The sequence below is a fragment of the Lissotriton helveticus genome, chromosome 9 (genome assembly GCF_964261635.1).
Source record: "Lissotriton helveticus chromosome 9, aLisHel1.1, whole genome shotgun sequence".
Classification (NCBI taxonomy): Eukaryota; Metazoa; Chordata; class Amphibia; order Caudata; family Salamandridae; genus Lissotriton; species Lissotriton helveticus.
In genome coordinates, this window is record NC_136070.1 from 374,667,655 (window position 1) to 374,681,570 (window position 13,916).

General features: G+C 42.4%; 1 protein-coding gene across 1 annotated transcript in view; it reads right to left on the reverse strand.

Moving 5' to 3' along the window:
* The window catches only part of ATG2B (autophagy related 2B), a 1,105,913-nt gene that overhangs the window by 445,984 nt on the left and 646,013 nt on the right, over positions 1-13,916 (reverse strand). The window contains exons 26-27 of the mRNA XM_078660122.1: positions 6,977-7,047; positions 1,744-1,820 (exon numbers count right to left, since the gene is read on the reverse strand). Of these exons, the coding sequence (XP_078516248.1) occupies positions 1,744-1,820; positions 6,977-7,047 (148 nt within the window). The remainder of the gene's footprint in view (positions 1-1,743; positions 1,821-6,976; positions 7,048-13,916) is intronic.

Genomic DNA, 13,916 nt, shown 5'->3' on the forward strand with positions numbered 1-13,916 from the left:
TCTGAACCAATCAAAAACACTCACACCCAGTCAACAGATCTGGGTTTGATCCATCACCGTTCTTTAGCCCACTCTGCCACCCCAGTTCAGACATGGCCATATGCAAATCAGTCTGACCCTGTGCCTCATGGAAACAGTCCAGCCCGAACTGCCAAGCATGCCTTCCCTGGACCGGACTCATGCTTCCTAGGACCGGTTTCTGGCATTACAGCCGTCTTCAGCCAGGCTTCCTACCGCTTTTGAACGCCATAAGTGTGGCAGGGTATGCTCAGACGTGAGTCCCTTGCTCACTTTGCCACTGGATTCAAGCAAGCTGGGCTGAAGACGGCTGGAATGCCAGAAACCGGTCCTCGGAAGCTTGTTTCCGGTCCAGGGAAGGCATGGCTTGGCAGTTCGGGCTGGACTGTTCCCATGAGGCACAGGGTCAGACTGATTTGCATATAGCCATGTCTGAACTGGGGTGGCAGAGTGGGCTAAAGAACGGTGATGGATCAAACCCAGATCTTTTGACTGGGTGTGAGTGTTTGATTGGTTCTGATGCTCCGTCCATTACCACCCCCTTTTGTATTGCATCAGAAAAATAGCCACAAGAAGAGTGCTGCATCAATTTCTTCAGTTCTTCTTTTCTTCCAGCTCCCAGCAGCAGGCCAACTACTGGAATAGGCACATCCTGGCAGGTCAGAACTCTCAGCAACAGAGTTCAGGGGAGCTGGGGGTGAAGTCTGTGTGTCTCTGAGACTTCACAACAGGAGGCCACCAGACACCCGCCCTTGGACATCATCTTCAAGCAGGGTAAAAGCAAAGTTCCAGTCTTTGTCTTCTCCTTGGCAGAAACAGCAACTGCAGGCCAACTCCACACAGCAAAGGGGCAGTACTCCTCCTCACAGCTCTTCTCCTTGGCAAATGTTCCTCTTGAGTCCAGAAGTAATCTAAAGTTCTAGGGTTTAAGGTCAACTACTTATACCCCATTTTGTCTTTGTTCTCTTTGTGCAAGGGTCTCTGAGCCCAGTCCAAACCAGTTCTGTCCTCACTGGCAAAGTATGACCACAGGGGGTGGAGACAGGACATGTCACATACACCAGTACATGTACTACCTTTCATTTACACTGCACCCTACCTAGAGGGGTACCATGGGCCTACAATAGTGGTGCTTTACATGTAAGAAAAGGGAAGGTTAGGGCCTGGCAAGTGGGTGCCATTGCCAGGTCGACATGGCAGTTAATCTGTGCACAGACACTGCAGTGGTAGGTCTGAGATACCTTTTCAGGGCTACTCATGTGGGTGGCGCAATCAGTGCTGCAGGCCCACTAGTAGCATTTGATTTACAGGCACTGGCACACTCAGTGCACTTTACCAGGAGCTTACCAGTAAATCAAATATGCCAATCAGGGAGAAACGATTGTAAACACAATTTACACAGGGAACACTTGCACTTTGACACTGATCAGCAGTAGCAAGGTACCCAAAGCATCTAAGCCAGCAAAAACTAAAAAAGTCAAGGGAAACCAGGCTAAGGATGCCAATTCTAACATGAACTAACAATGGAGCATGATGGGAGCTCCGCTCTCCTACATGGTTATTCAAATACAATTAACAAGACAGAAAATGCAACTAGCCATTATCAACATGTCATATCGTTAAAATTACCTTGGAAGATCTCAATAACTGGCAAACAAGTGTACTCACAATCAATATTAGGATAGTATTTATTTGAATCATTTTGCTATTATATTCAAAACTCACCCTTTCTCCATCTGCACCTGGTTTCACTGCAGTAATTGTCAGTTCCAAAAGTCCCATATCCATAAGTCGGACATAATCTTAAAGTGAAAATACTTTCAATAAGATATAAGCAACTTTAAATCATTCAAACAGATTTTACATTTCAATTAAGTAACACATGTATTTCAAATAAAAAACAAGTGTCAACACACACTATTATGGTATAGTCTTGCAATGGCTACCTATGTTAGAAGACTTTCCTTTGTGCCAAGAACACTTGGTAAAAAGAGTATGCTACAAGTCATAACATTGCTAAATGTTCAGACAACTTTGATTATTTAAGAAAGGCCACTGAATTATTCCCTGTGCAACACCATTACCTTATACAATGTATAAGGTACCAAATCATCTAAGTAATGTTGCATGTATCACCACTTTCTTGTCTGATCCACAGGAGTTCCACACAACATGTAGATTTTAAAAGTCGTGTTTGGTGAGAAAACAAAGACATATTGTTTTAACGTTTGGGATACCTAAGTGCAACTTTAAACTCACACCTGTGATACATTTAAATTTTTCCATGTTTGAAGCCTTGCTGGATTCACAGAATCTATCACCAGAAACACGGTCCTAGACAATGCCAGTTCCTCTAATGCCTGGTTCAGGGGAACTACGGATCCTTGCAGACCATTGCTGAGGTCTCAATGATTCCTTAGGTTGTATTTTTCCACATTCAAAAAGAGCTTGCCTTTCTTGCACAGATCACTGCACTCCTGGGGATAGGAGAGCGCTTCAGCAATGTAGAGTATTTAGTTTTTTTCCTGTGCTTTTCTTTTTGGGGGATTCAAAACGTTTTACTCCTTTGCAATGGATTCTGGAAAGGAAAAACAGGAGAGGGGAAATCCAGAGAAACATGGCGAGGAGAGAAATGAAGAACGGATGATGTTCAGAGTGAACCGCCACTATAATCCATTTTTCTCTAATCCACCATTTTGTTTTCCACCTATTGTCTTTCAAGTGTATCAAAAAAGTCTCCAAAAAAAGTTGTGCACTTTATGCTGAGCAGAGGCAGCAAGGTAAATACTACTTCAGAACATCTTCTATGCACAAATACCTTAATTCTTGGCATGAAAAGCAGTTCAATGCCAAAAAGAGGATGAGAGATGCCAAAGAGGTAAATACATCTTTAGCGATCCAACACTCCTTGAGAGGCTGAGTGAAGATGTCCACCAGGAGGAACATCAAAAAAGTGATCCATTCTTTCTAACTATGGGTTTGAATTGCTTGATGTACCACAAGGTCATCTCTAGTACAGAGCAAAGTGGAAAAGCCTGCCAAAACCAACTGCTGCTCCAGCAGAAGATGTGTAAAAAGTATTTTTATGCCAATTCGATAGCTCTGTTGAGCTGCTATTTTAGTTTTCTCCCCAAAAACCACAACAAAAGGTGTTTCAGAACTAAAAACAACAAATATACATGATGTTTGGTTGTTTTTTATGTGAGTGAGTGAAAGTGATGGACAGGATGCAAGATGGGTGAAGAAAACAGTGAGTGAAAGAGAGTGGATATGCAGAGAGGGTTAGCATCAGGGCTTGACCTCAAGCCAGACCAAAAAGCCAACGTGCTGTGAGTGGCCTTGCTCAACCCCCACTGTGGCAGCCAACGTCCACTGAGGACGGACATGTGATGAGGGGGTTGGCAATTAGGTGCCGGCCGGTAGGTCTTTCAACTAAATCACCACAGTTAGCCAACCCCTGTTACACACAGACTTTTGGGTGGGCTAAGCACTGGCTGGTTGAAAGCTGTCGGCCATGCATAGCAGGGGGTGGCCACAAGACCTGGCCTTTGTCCAGTCCCTGTAACCAACCTGTCACAGGCAGCCAACAGATTATTTGGCTGCACATTCTCTATGCCCATCTGTCATGCACAGTCAACCTTGCTGCTCTTAGCATTCTGCTGTATGCAGCATAGGTTGACAACAGGCAGCCAACTCTTGTTAACAGCAGCTGAACATGGCTTTTAGCAGTGTGCAGTGGAGGCAGACCACTAGGCATGCACCAACCTGCCATGGGAAGTTTGTACTACACTACTTCACTTCTAGCCAAAACCGTCATTATCACTTGGAGTCCGAAGTACCTTTGATGCTACCACTGAGCTGGCTTTCATGTAACGGTACAAAAGGGGGTGGTGATGGACTGAGCATCTGAATCAATCAAACACTCACACCCAGTCAAAAGATCTGGGTTTAATCCATCACCGTTCTTTAGCCCACTCTGCCACCCCAGTTCAGACATGGCTATATGCAAATAAGTCTGACCCTGTGCCTCATGGGAACAGTCCAGCCCGAACTGCCAAGCCATGCCTTCCCTGGACCGGAAACAAGCTTCCGAGGACCGGTTTCTGGCATTACAGCCGTCTTCAGCCCGGCTTGCTTGAATCCAGTGGCAAAGTGAGCAAGGGACTCACGTCTGAGCATACCCTGCCACACTTGTGGCGGCCAAAAGCGGTACAGAAGGGGGTGGTGATGGACGGAGCATCTCACTCCTTGAACGAGCCCGCTTGAGGAATTCACTCCTAGAACATTCTACATAAGCATTTCTCTTCGGGTCTTAAAAAATATCCAACGTAAACATGCAGAAATGTGTATATAGAATCCTTGCTTCTCTGTTCTCAGCTCATTCTCGGCGGTAAGTGGTATATATGATGACCATTCAGAACGTACGCCACATTCTGCTTCTGCGATATAAAGTGCTCCGGCGTCCACTCGATGTAGTCGGCGCTATACAACATTCCCAACTAATGGATTGAACGGTGGCTGCGCAGGGGGGCACGAGTATCGGCTTAGGGCATGCACCCTCCGCCACAGAGGGTCTAGGGGTGCAGAATCTGCAGGGGTCTCCATCTCAGGTGGTAAAGAGTGTGTGAAAACAACCTGCCTAGAGAGGCACAAGGGGCTGGCGGGCATTGTAAGGAAACGGCTGGGGTATCTTACATGTGGGCAGTCCCCGGGGCCCTCACGCGCAGCCCCCGGGGGTCCTCATGGGCAGCCCCCGGGGGTCCACACGCGCAATCTAAGTGTTTGGGCGATCGGTGCCCGGCCATGTGACCCATAATATTGTGCTGTGTCTGCTAAACCAGTCCTAGGGTTCCGTTCGATGCCACACAGTACTAGGGTTCCGACTGAGCCAGGGGGCCATGCCAGGGTTGGACTGGGAATAAAGTAATAGGCCTGGGCTCCCTAAGAAAAAAACTTGCCTTCTGCTGGGGCGGGACTACGTCCCCCAGCATTCCTACACTTCCTGTTTACCCTCAGTGGTGGGGAGGAGGGGCCACGTCGCAAAAACGTGCTTGAAAGCTCTTTAAGCTTTCCGTGGCAGGGACGCTCCTGGGACAAAGGCGGGTCGGTCTTTCGCTTGACGAAGAGATGGCTATAAAAATAAACCAGGAGTCTGGGAAGAAAAGCAGAGGGGGCTCGAGGCACATTGCCGGTGCCTGCACCCGCCACCTACCAATCCGTGCAGCCGCCACCACCGCGGGACGAGAGGAGCCCAAGAGACCTGGTGAGTGGGGTCGGGGGGGCTGTGTGTGTGCGCGTGACCCATTGACTGGGGTGGGAGAGGGGTGGGAGGGGGTGGTGCGTGTGTGTGTGTGTGCATGTGCGTGTGTGTGCTGTGTCTGTGCGCTGACTTTCTGGGAATCTGAGGTAGGGGATGTGCACGGCGCCGGCCTGGACGTGTGCGTCCCCATACACCAATCGGCGTGCATGCCCGAACCTTGTAGATACCCAGGAGACGGGCAACTATAGTTGTTGAGCTGAACAATGCTTCGCATTGTACTCCAGCTCAACCTAAAAACTACAACTGGTGCAAAACCAGGCCGCCAGATTAATCTACAACCAGCAGAGATGGCAGCATGTCACCCCTCTTTTGAAAAAGCTGCATTGGCTCCCGATAGTCAAACGCAGTGCATTCAAGTTGGGATGCCTCATTTTCAAAGCGCTCCATTGCAACTTCCCAGTGTTTGTTTCCACTCAGGTTCAGAGACACCCCCACGCGGGACCTTAGGTCTTCCCATCTAAACCTCTTAGCCACCCCATCCTTTAAACGTAAAAATTGGGGGGGGGGGACTAAGATTTGCAGCCCTGGCGCCTCAATTTTGGAACTTTCTTCCTAAGCACATTACATCTATAACATCATACCCTCAATTCAGGAAACTCTTGAAACCCTGGCTCTTTCACCAGGTGTATGAATGAATCTCTTAGCGGTAGAACTCCATTGACCCCAGCGCCATGAAACCATGTGGTGTAGGCACACGAGTAATTTTAACATAAAATAACATAAGATAGGAAAAATTAGACAATGATACAGTAAAAACGGCTTCACAGAATTCCACCAAATTTGACAGAAAGCTGGATCTTAACTCAAAAATCATGCTCTTTGTGATTGGGTGTAATTCTTTTCAGTCGTTTTAGAGAAATTATGGTGAGAAATGTCTAGATATCTTTTGCTGCGGGAGTCCAGCAACCCAAAATCTGATCAATGATGTCATTTGAGATGTCAACTGTAATGTCATCAATGACGTTATTGAACATGTCATAAGTGATTTAATATGCAAGGTCATAAGGAGTGCACGTCACGGGCGCATGTTATAATTATCTCAGTAATCTATATAGCCAGCCAAAGTACCCACTAAATAAATAATACTTAAGGGTACTGAAGACTGTTTTCACTTTTCTTTTCTCTGGCATTTAGAGACTTTCCCTCTAAAACAACACAAAGAAGCCTTCCTCCCAAAATCTTGGTTGAGCTGTCTTGAGTCCATGTGAGTGCAAGAAGTGTGTGAATGCCCGATGATGAAGCGCACCACGATTGTGCGAGTAAGGGCCTTGCAATTCCCAGTGGTATCTCTGCCTCAAATCAATATTGATAGATAAGAAACTCATTTCGTCTTTACTCTGTGTTTAGTTTATTCACCAATAGAAAGTAATAGTACATTAAGGCTGTTACTTTTTAGGAAAATACAAACGTAACTGCTACAAGTATATTAAATGCACTGAGGTACTTGGGGCTAACTTTTTTAGATGTGCAGCCTGCTACAGTCCCCTAAAATATAACTGAGCTACAAAAATCAAGTGGTCTTACAACTCCCAACAGTATTGACTAGTTTAGTATCCATGCAAACAATAGCTTCTAAAACTACACTGAATGGCATCTCGCCTCACATTTTTTTTTTTAAATTGAATATGTTTTTCTTACCACGATTCAGGTTCACTGCGACAGCATTACATTTGTCTGATAAATAGAGGGCTGCCTCATCCAAGATAATTCTGTAAATACAAAATGTATATTCGATGTCAAAATTTGAAAAGGGTTGTTGAATGACAGTGATACATTCCATTAATATTAGCATAGAATAGTAAATTAAATTAAATACAATATCACATTTTACCGTAATGCAAACGATTAGCACAAATTAAAAACAACACAATATTGATTAGAAAACAACCAACCAACAGGATAAAAGCACAGCGATCATAAACTATAAGTTCTACTCATAACACTGCACATCAAGTTGACGTCAATTGACCTACCATGATTTTTAAACGCAATCTGTATGAAGGATATGTTTAATGAAATGAAATGCAGCAAACAAGGAACTCTTGGTTGTAGCATAAAGAGAAATGTAAATGTTTTTCAATAGTATATTACTTTGTATAATGAGCTGCATATCAAATTGATGGTATGCCTGAAAATGACTAATAATGCTGCTGTCAGATAGGTTATACTCGAAGACGTGCACACAGTGGTCTACCTTATACCGTCAATCATTATTACAGTCTTCTAGTGAAATCACTAGTAGGCCTGAAGTGACAGCCCAAGATGTAATTTGGAACTGCTGGCAGTGGGGCACTCACATTCAAATATTAAATGTTGAATCCACCAACACTTTTATATTCAGCTTTCTTTCAATGTTTCACTCAAAACCCCCTCATAAATCACAGGTAGTTTACAGATGGTCCTATCTTTTAACCATTTCACCATCCGTCATCATGGCTGATTCTCCCCAGAACACGAAAGAGAAAACCTTTGGCTAAAACTAGGAGGCTTTGGTTATTTAAAAAGATGAATATTGACCACACTCGTCTTTATTTCATTACACTGCTATATGCCACCTCTTCCATGGGAATCAGTAATGATTACACAGGGAGAGCTGTGAAGAAATATGTCAACTTAAGTGTTGGTTTTATTACTCAATCAATCGTAAGTATTCATATGACACTTTCTGCCCTAAAACATCCAAGCACGTCAAAATAGCACAGAGTATTTAAGATACATGAGTTTCAGCGTCCTTCTGAAAGGGTATAGGTTGGTCCTGTGATGCAGACCCTCTACTAAGGTATTATATATTGCATATGGCTGTTAATTTATGGAATACAAGCTTTCTACTAGAGTTTAGCCTTCACTTTAAATGTTATTTTGTTTGAAGAGCATTTAGCCTCTGCAACCTACCTCAATCACCTTAGGAAAACATTTTTGAAGCTTTTCAATCAAAGAATCTGCAGCTGTTCTGTATACTGCTTTATGCCCCAGGGTGAGGATTTCAGTCTGATTATTTTCCTGAAGAGGCAGACAGTACAGTTGTTGCAAAGCTGGAGAGTCAGGAAATATTTGAGGAAAGACTATGATGGCGCCTGCTGCACTGTTTATGAGAGCATGAGGTTTTTCTCAGTTTGGAGTTGCCAATATAGAATATTACAATAATCTAGCTTCGCTCCAACTACTGCCCTGGCTATTGTTGCTGTAAGGTTTTCCTGCAATATGGGTTTAATGATTTTAATTAATATTAAAGTGGTAGCTAGGGGATGCCATCACTTCATTTATTTGACCATCTAGAAATATTTTATTATCATTACGTTTTCCTGTTTATATGTCTATTTAGTTTATTTCAGTGTTTTCCCATGTTTTCAACATTTTTTTTAATCAATTCCTTAAACTGAAATGGGTTTTTCCTTAATCCATGCATTCAAATTCTGGTGTTTACCAGTTTGAACTGAAAAGCAAATATTCAAATATCAGTTATAATCGGTTTGAACTGAAAACCGGAACCTATAATCATCACATATCACTACAAGGGCTTGATCCTGTCATTTAGAATTACTTAACTATCATTCACCTTAAATCTGGGTAGTTAGGCTTATTATTTCATCAGGAGTTTGGATTAATGACAAGCTACTTTGCCCTTCAACATAATGCAGCAAAAATAGTGTTAATATCGGTGAATGCGATATCAGTGTATGCCATAAGATGTATACAAATAACAATATCAATACCAATAAATATGATGTCAATGTGTGCAATAATATATGTATGCATAACAATATCAATACTGGTAAATAAGATGTCGATGTACGCCATAAAAAATGTACACATAATAATGAGAATGTTGGTAAACGCAACATCAATGACTGTCATGTTATATGTACACGCAATAATGAACTCGTATAATTGCTGTTGAATTCACCCGAGATGACCTCCCTATCAAACCCAAAGTCAGAGCTACTTGGTCAGGCAGGCCCAGAGAACCAAACCCAAGCCTACTGATTGATAGGTCACAGGTGGGGCTACACTTAGCCTGATGACAAACGCGTGAACAGGGAAAAACCAGTTCAATCCCACAGATAGGCAGCTACACCACAAAGGTCTGAGTAGATGGGCCCCAATAAAACACGATTGGCCAAAGGGGCACGTATTCCAAAAATACAACAAAGTCAGATGCCACATGCTGTTGGGAACACTCAGCCAATCAGAACACAGCATGCACACTACACACATTGATCGTGCGCTCCCCATGCCGGATATCTGGACACACACACCTGCCCACAATGAGTCTCCACAAAGTCAAGAGCCACCTGTGTCCCCTTATATGAAGGTTGAATTTATGTTTCATGACTAGGCCGGATGTATGTGCTCTCCAAGAATGTGTAATTGGTTTATTGTACTTCAAGAACGGTATATAATGCTGGCTAAAACATTCGTACATCAATAAAGTCTTCTGACACAACTCTGTTGCTGCTCTCCCGGCCGCTGCATTTAATTAAACCAGCGTGTTCCTGTTTTGCCAAACACCTCTAGTCTTTTCATTTTTTGAAGGTAAATTCATATCCAAGGAACAATAGTTTAAATCTACTCATTCTTGTATTCCCCCAAATACCGCCTACACTCCTAAACTATACTTTTCTGGTACTTTAGATGCATTCTACATGGGTACCATTGGCATAGTTTAAATATCAAACTTTTGATGCCAGAAGCAGGCTTTATGTAGATAGTAAATAATAAATAATAAAGGGAAAATAATGTAAGGGATAGGCATGAACTTCAAAGGCGCCTCTATCAGGAGACTCCCGAAAGCGCTCTAGCTTGCCTAATACTCAGAAAAGAAAAACAATATTGCTCGGCCACCTCAAATAGTTTACAAACAAGATCAAAGAAAATCTATGGCACTGCTGGTGTTAAGTGCTACTGAAGAGACTTGACAATTAATGAAATGATGAAAGATAATCAGCAGCATATACAATGGCCAGGCCTCTTGTAATTGCTAGAGCTTGTTTGCACTAACAGATAAGTAGGAGAGAGATTTAAAAACAACATAAAAATACTGGAAGTAAGCACAACTTGCCAGCATATTGATATGACATTCAAAGGTTTTATCAGACAGTTACATAACCACTACCTGGCAAGCAGTGCCCTATGTTATGTTTTTAAAAAATGTTTCCCCATTAAGAAGTAGATAAATTGATGACTCCGTGCAACTCAAGAATACGGTCCTTTATTGTCTTCACAAGAGTTTAGGGGCTCTTTTATTACTTTTGATGATGTCTTTTTGACACAGACACTTGTCCTGGATTGATCAATGACGTAAAAATTGTGAAGGTCACTGTATCATTGCTCATTTTAAAAAGTAAACCCTATTAAGTAGCCTGCTTTCCAATGAGCTTTTGGGTGGGTACCTGGACTCAATAATTTGTGCTGTTCTCTAGGTCATTTCTATGAAGCGCATACATGCCTCAATATCCATGTTGTACCTTAAACTAACCAGAATCATTGTACTGAAACCTAAATTTTGACCCCAAACATATTTCTGCCCTTAACTGCTCTGGACAGTAATGACAGACTCTTATATGATAATGCTAGCATTTCGGATCTCTTACAAAATAATATGTTATCTAGGAGTCAGTAAAAATCTGTTGTAATGTCCTCTGTCATATCAAATTCCCATATGGCTTAAGTACCGATCATACCTGATAAGAACATAAGAATAATTTCTTGGAATTTACAAGGTACAGTGTCTAAAATGAAAAACAGAACCGCACGCAAGCAGAATAGCAAACTTAGTTTAAAGTTTAAACTAAGTATTAAAGTACTTGCGAGTCGCTCCACTCAGGCAATCATTCAATCGGTGCGGAAGGGGGGGTGGGGCAGGGCTGGCTGCGGCAGCAAGGAGGGTGACTGACAGTAGCGCTTACTAAAGCACAGCTGCAATAGTGCGCATGCTCGATTTTGTTCAAAGCCTACACAAATGTAAACTAAGAAAGAAAGTTCATCCTACATGTCAGCCCAAATATTGTGTGGGGCGATAAGTAGAATAATACTCATAAATGAGTTTTCAGTAGCAAATCTCAACCTTCACTCATAAGCTGTCATTGGCTTTAAATCTTCCTTCCTCCAAACTGCAGATCACTCTCCTTGTTTATCCTAAATGAGATACAGTCCTAGAATGTGCATCCTATTCCAGTTTTCCACTTTTAAATAATAAAAATCACAGCTGCATTTGCTGTTGAATAATAAGAGAACCAACATCTCCATAGGACTACTATCAATCTTTCTGTGACTGGTGGACTCTCTCTAGTGTAAGATAGCATATTTTGAAAGTTACTACAATAAGCAAGTCAGGAGATAGATGAAATCTAGCTAAAGTTAAAAACCAGGTGAGATGCAGAAGGCAAAACCCTATAAGGAGACAGACTAAATGCACATCTCATGATCTAAAAAAACCATAAACAGCAGACCGACTCCACATGTTCCAACTAGTAAAATATAACATTGTTATGCAGCGAGAAAAAGTATGACTGCCATTTGCATCAGTAGCAAGGAGTGCTGTCTGGTACGTCAGGCTAAAAAAACACAAAATGAAAGTATGGTCTTCCCAAGCAGCCCATTTAGAGAGGGTGTTATTCAGAGGTTGGAATAAGCTAGATATTCACTAAAAAAATGTGGGGATATCCTATGTAGACATTATGACCATGTTTAAACTTCTGCATGCGACAAACTCTAAATAATCTCCAGAGTACTCAACTTCAGGGATAGTTTCATAATAGCACCCACCACAAGAAGTAGCTGCATGCGTTTGCACTGCTTTAACTGGATGACCATATAGAATGTGTTAGGAAACCCACTGGTGTCAAGGGCTTTCTGGACATCAACATCTAAGTGAAAGTGGTTTTAATATTATGTAACTCTAATTATTTAGCCCTAAGAGAAACTTTAGAATGGCATATACTCTTGGGTTTATCAGATTGCACCTTTTTCAGTTTTTTGTAAGCCCTTTAGTGGTAGAGGGAGTACGCCAAACCGCTGAGCACAGCGCTATAAAATATACAAACCTCTTCCGCAGTGTGTGGCACTTGCTTGCTTTTGGACTTTCCTTGGTGTGCCTGTGTCCGAGACTATACAGACCAGAGTCCTTTGGAGGTGAAAGTAGAAGGAGAAAGGGGGCCACTCCACTGATCACAGCACTACAAAGAGATACAATTGCTTCCACAGTGCAGGACTCTCACTGGTTTTTGGACTTTCAATGGTTTTGCCTATGCTTGGGACTACACAGACAAGAATCCTTTGGAGGAAGGAGACCACTCGCCTTATCACAGAGATACAACTAGCTCTATCCTCTCCCACCATGCCAGTATTTGTTAAGATAAAACGACATTCCTCGCTAGTGAATAATTTTCTAGCTAAAGTTGTTTAATCAAAGAATAGCTACACTGAACAGCACTTAAGCGCGACTCTTAATGACCCCCTTGCCATCAATCCATCCAAAAATGTTCTAGTTGTGCATGTGCTACTTCATAGCAAGAACAATACTGGCTCTGATGTTAGACATGGTTCACATGAGAACAATCTGGTGTCTGATGTTAGTCCCGCCCTAAATCTCAGAATAAACCTATGCATGGACCACAGCCTCATGGGACGAGGGAGGCTTCTTCATTTATTACAATTTTTTATCTATTTTTGTCGAATCATTTGGAGATAAATTGGTTGGAAAAACAAACATTTTTAGATGTAGCTCTTAACCCCTTCCATGCTGGGCCGATTCTGCTCCTGTGCTGCAGATTTCAGAACAGGGTGCGGTCATGACGAACCCCAGCCGTCATCAGCACACGAGCACTGTAGTGCATGACGGCTGGGGGCCGTCATCAGCATGGAAGGGGTTAAGCCAATTAAAAGTAGCCTATTGTTCATTGAATCTCATATATCCGCAAATAATAGGAGCATTATTTTTTTGAGATGTTTCAACAATGACTGTCACAGATGTATAAACTCCTTAGAACATCTCAAAATCTACCCAGTTTTGCCAGACAGAACCCATAAATGATCCGCAACCCTGAATGAGTGACTGTCATTTCCCCTACCTGGCAAGCAGTGCCCTATGTTATGTTTTTAAAAAATGTTTCCCCATTAAGAAGTAGATAAATTGATGACTCCGTGCAACTCAAGAATACGGTCCTTTATTGTCTTCACAAGAGTTTAGGGGCTCTTTTATTACTTTTGATGATGTCTTTTTGACACAGACACTTGTCCTGGATTGATCAATGACGTAAAAATTGTGAAGGTCACTGTATCATTGCTCATTTTAAAAAGTAAACCCTATTAAGTAGCCTGCTTTCCAATGAGCTTTTGGGTGGGTACCTGGACTCAATAATTTGTGCTGTTCTCTAGGTCATTTCTATGAAGCGCATACATGCCTCAATATCCATGTTGTACCTTAAACTAACCAGAATCATTGTACTGAAACCTAAATTTTGACCCCAAACATATTTCTGCCCTTAACTGCTCTGGACAGTAATGACAGACTCTTATATGATAATGCTAGCATTTCGGATCTCTTACAAAATAATATGTTATCTAGGAGTCAGTAAAA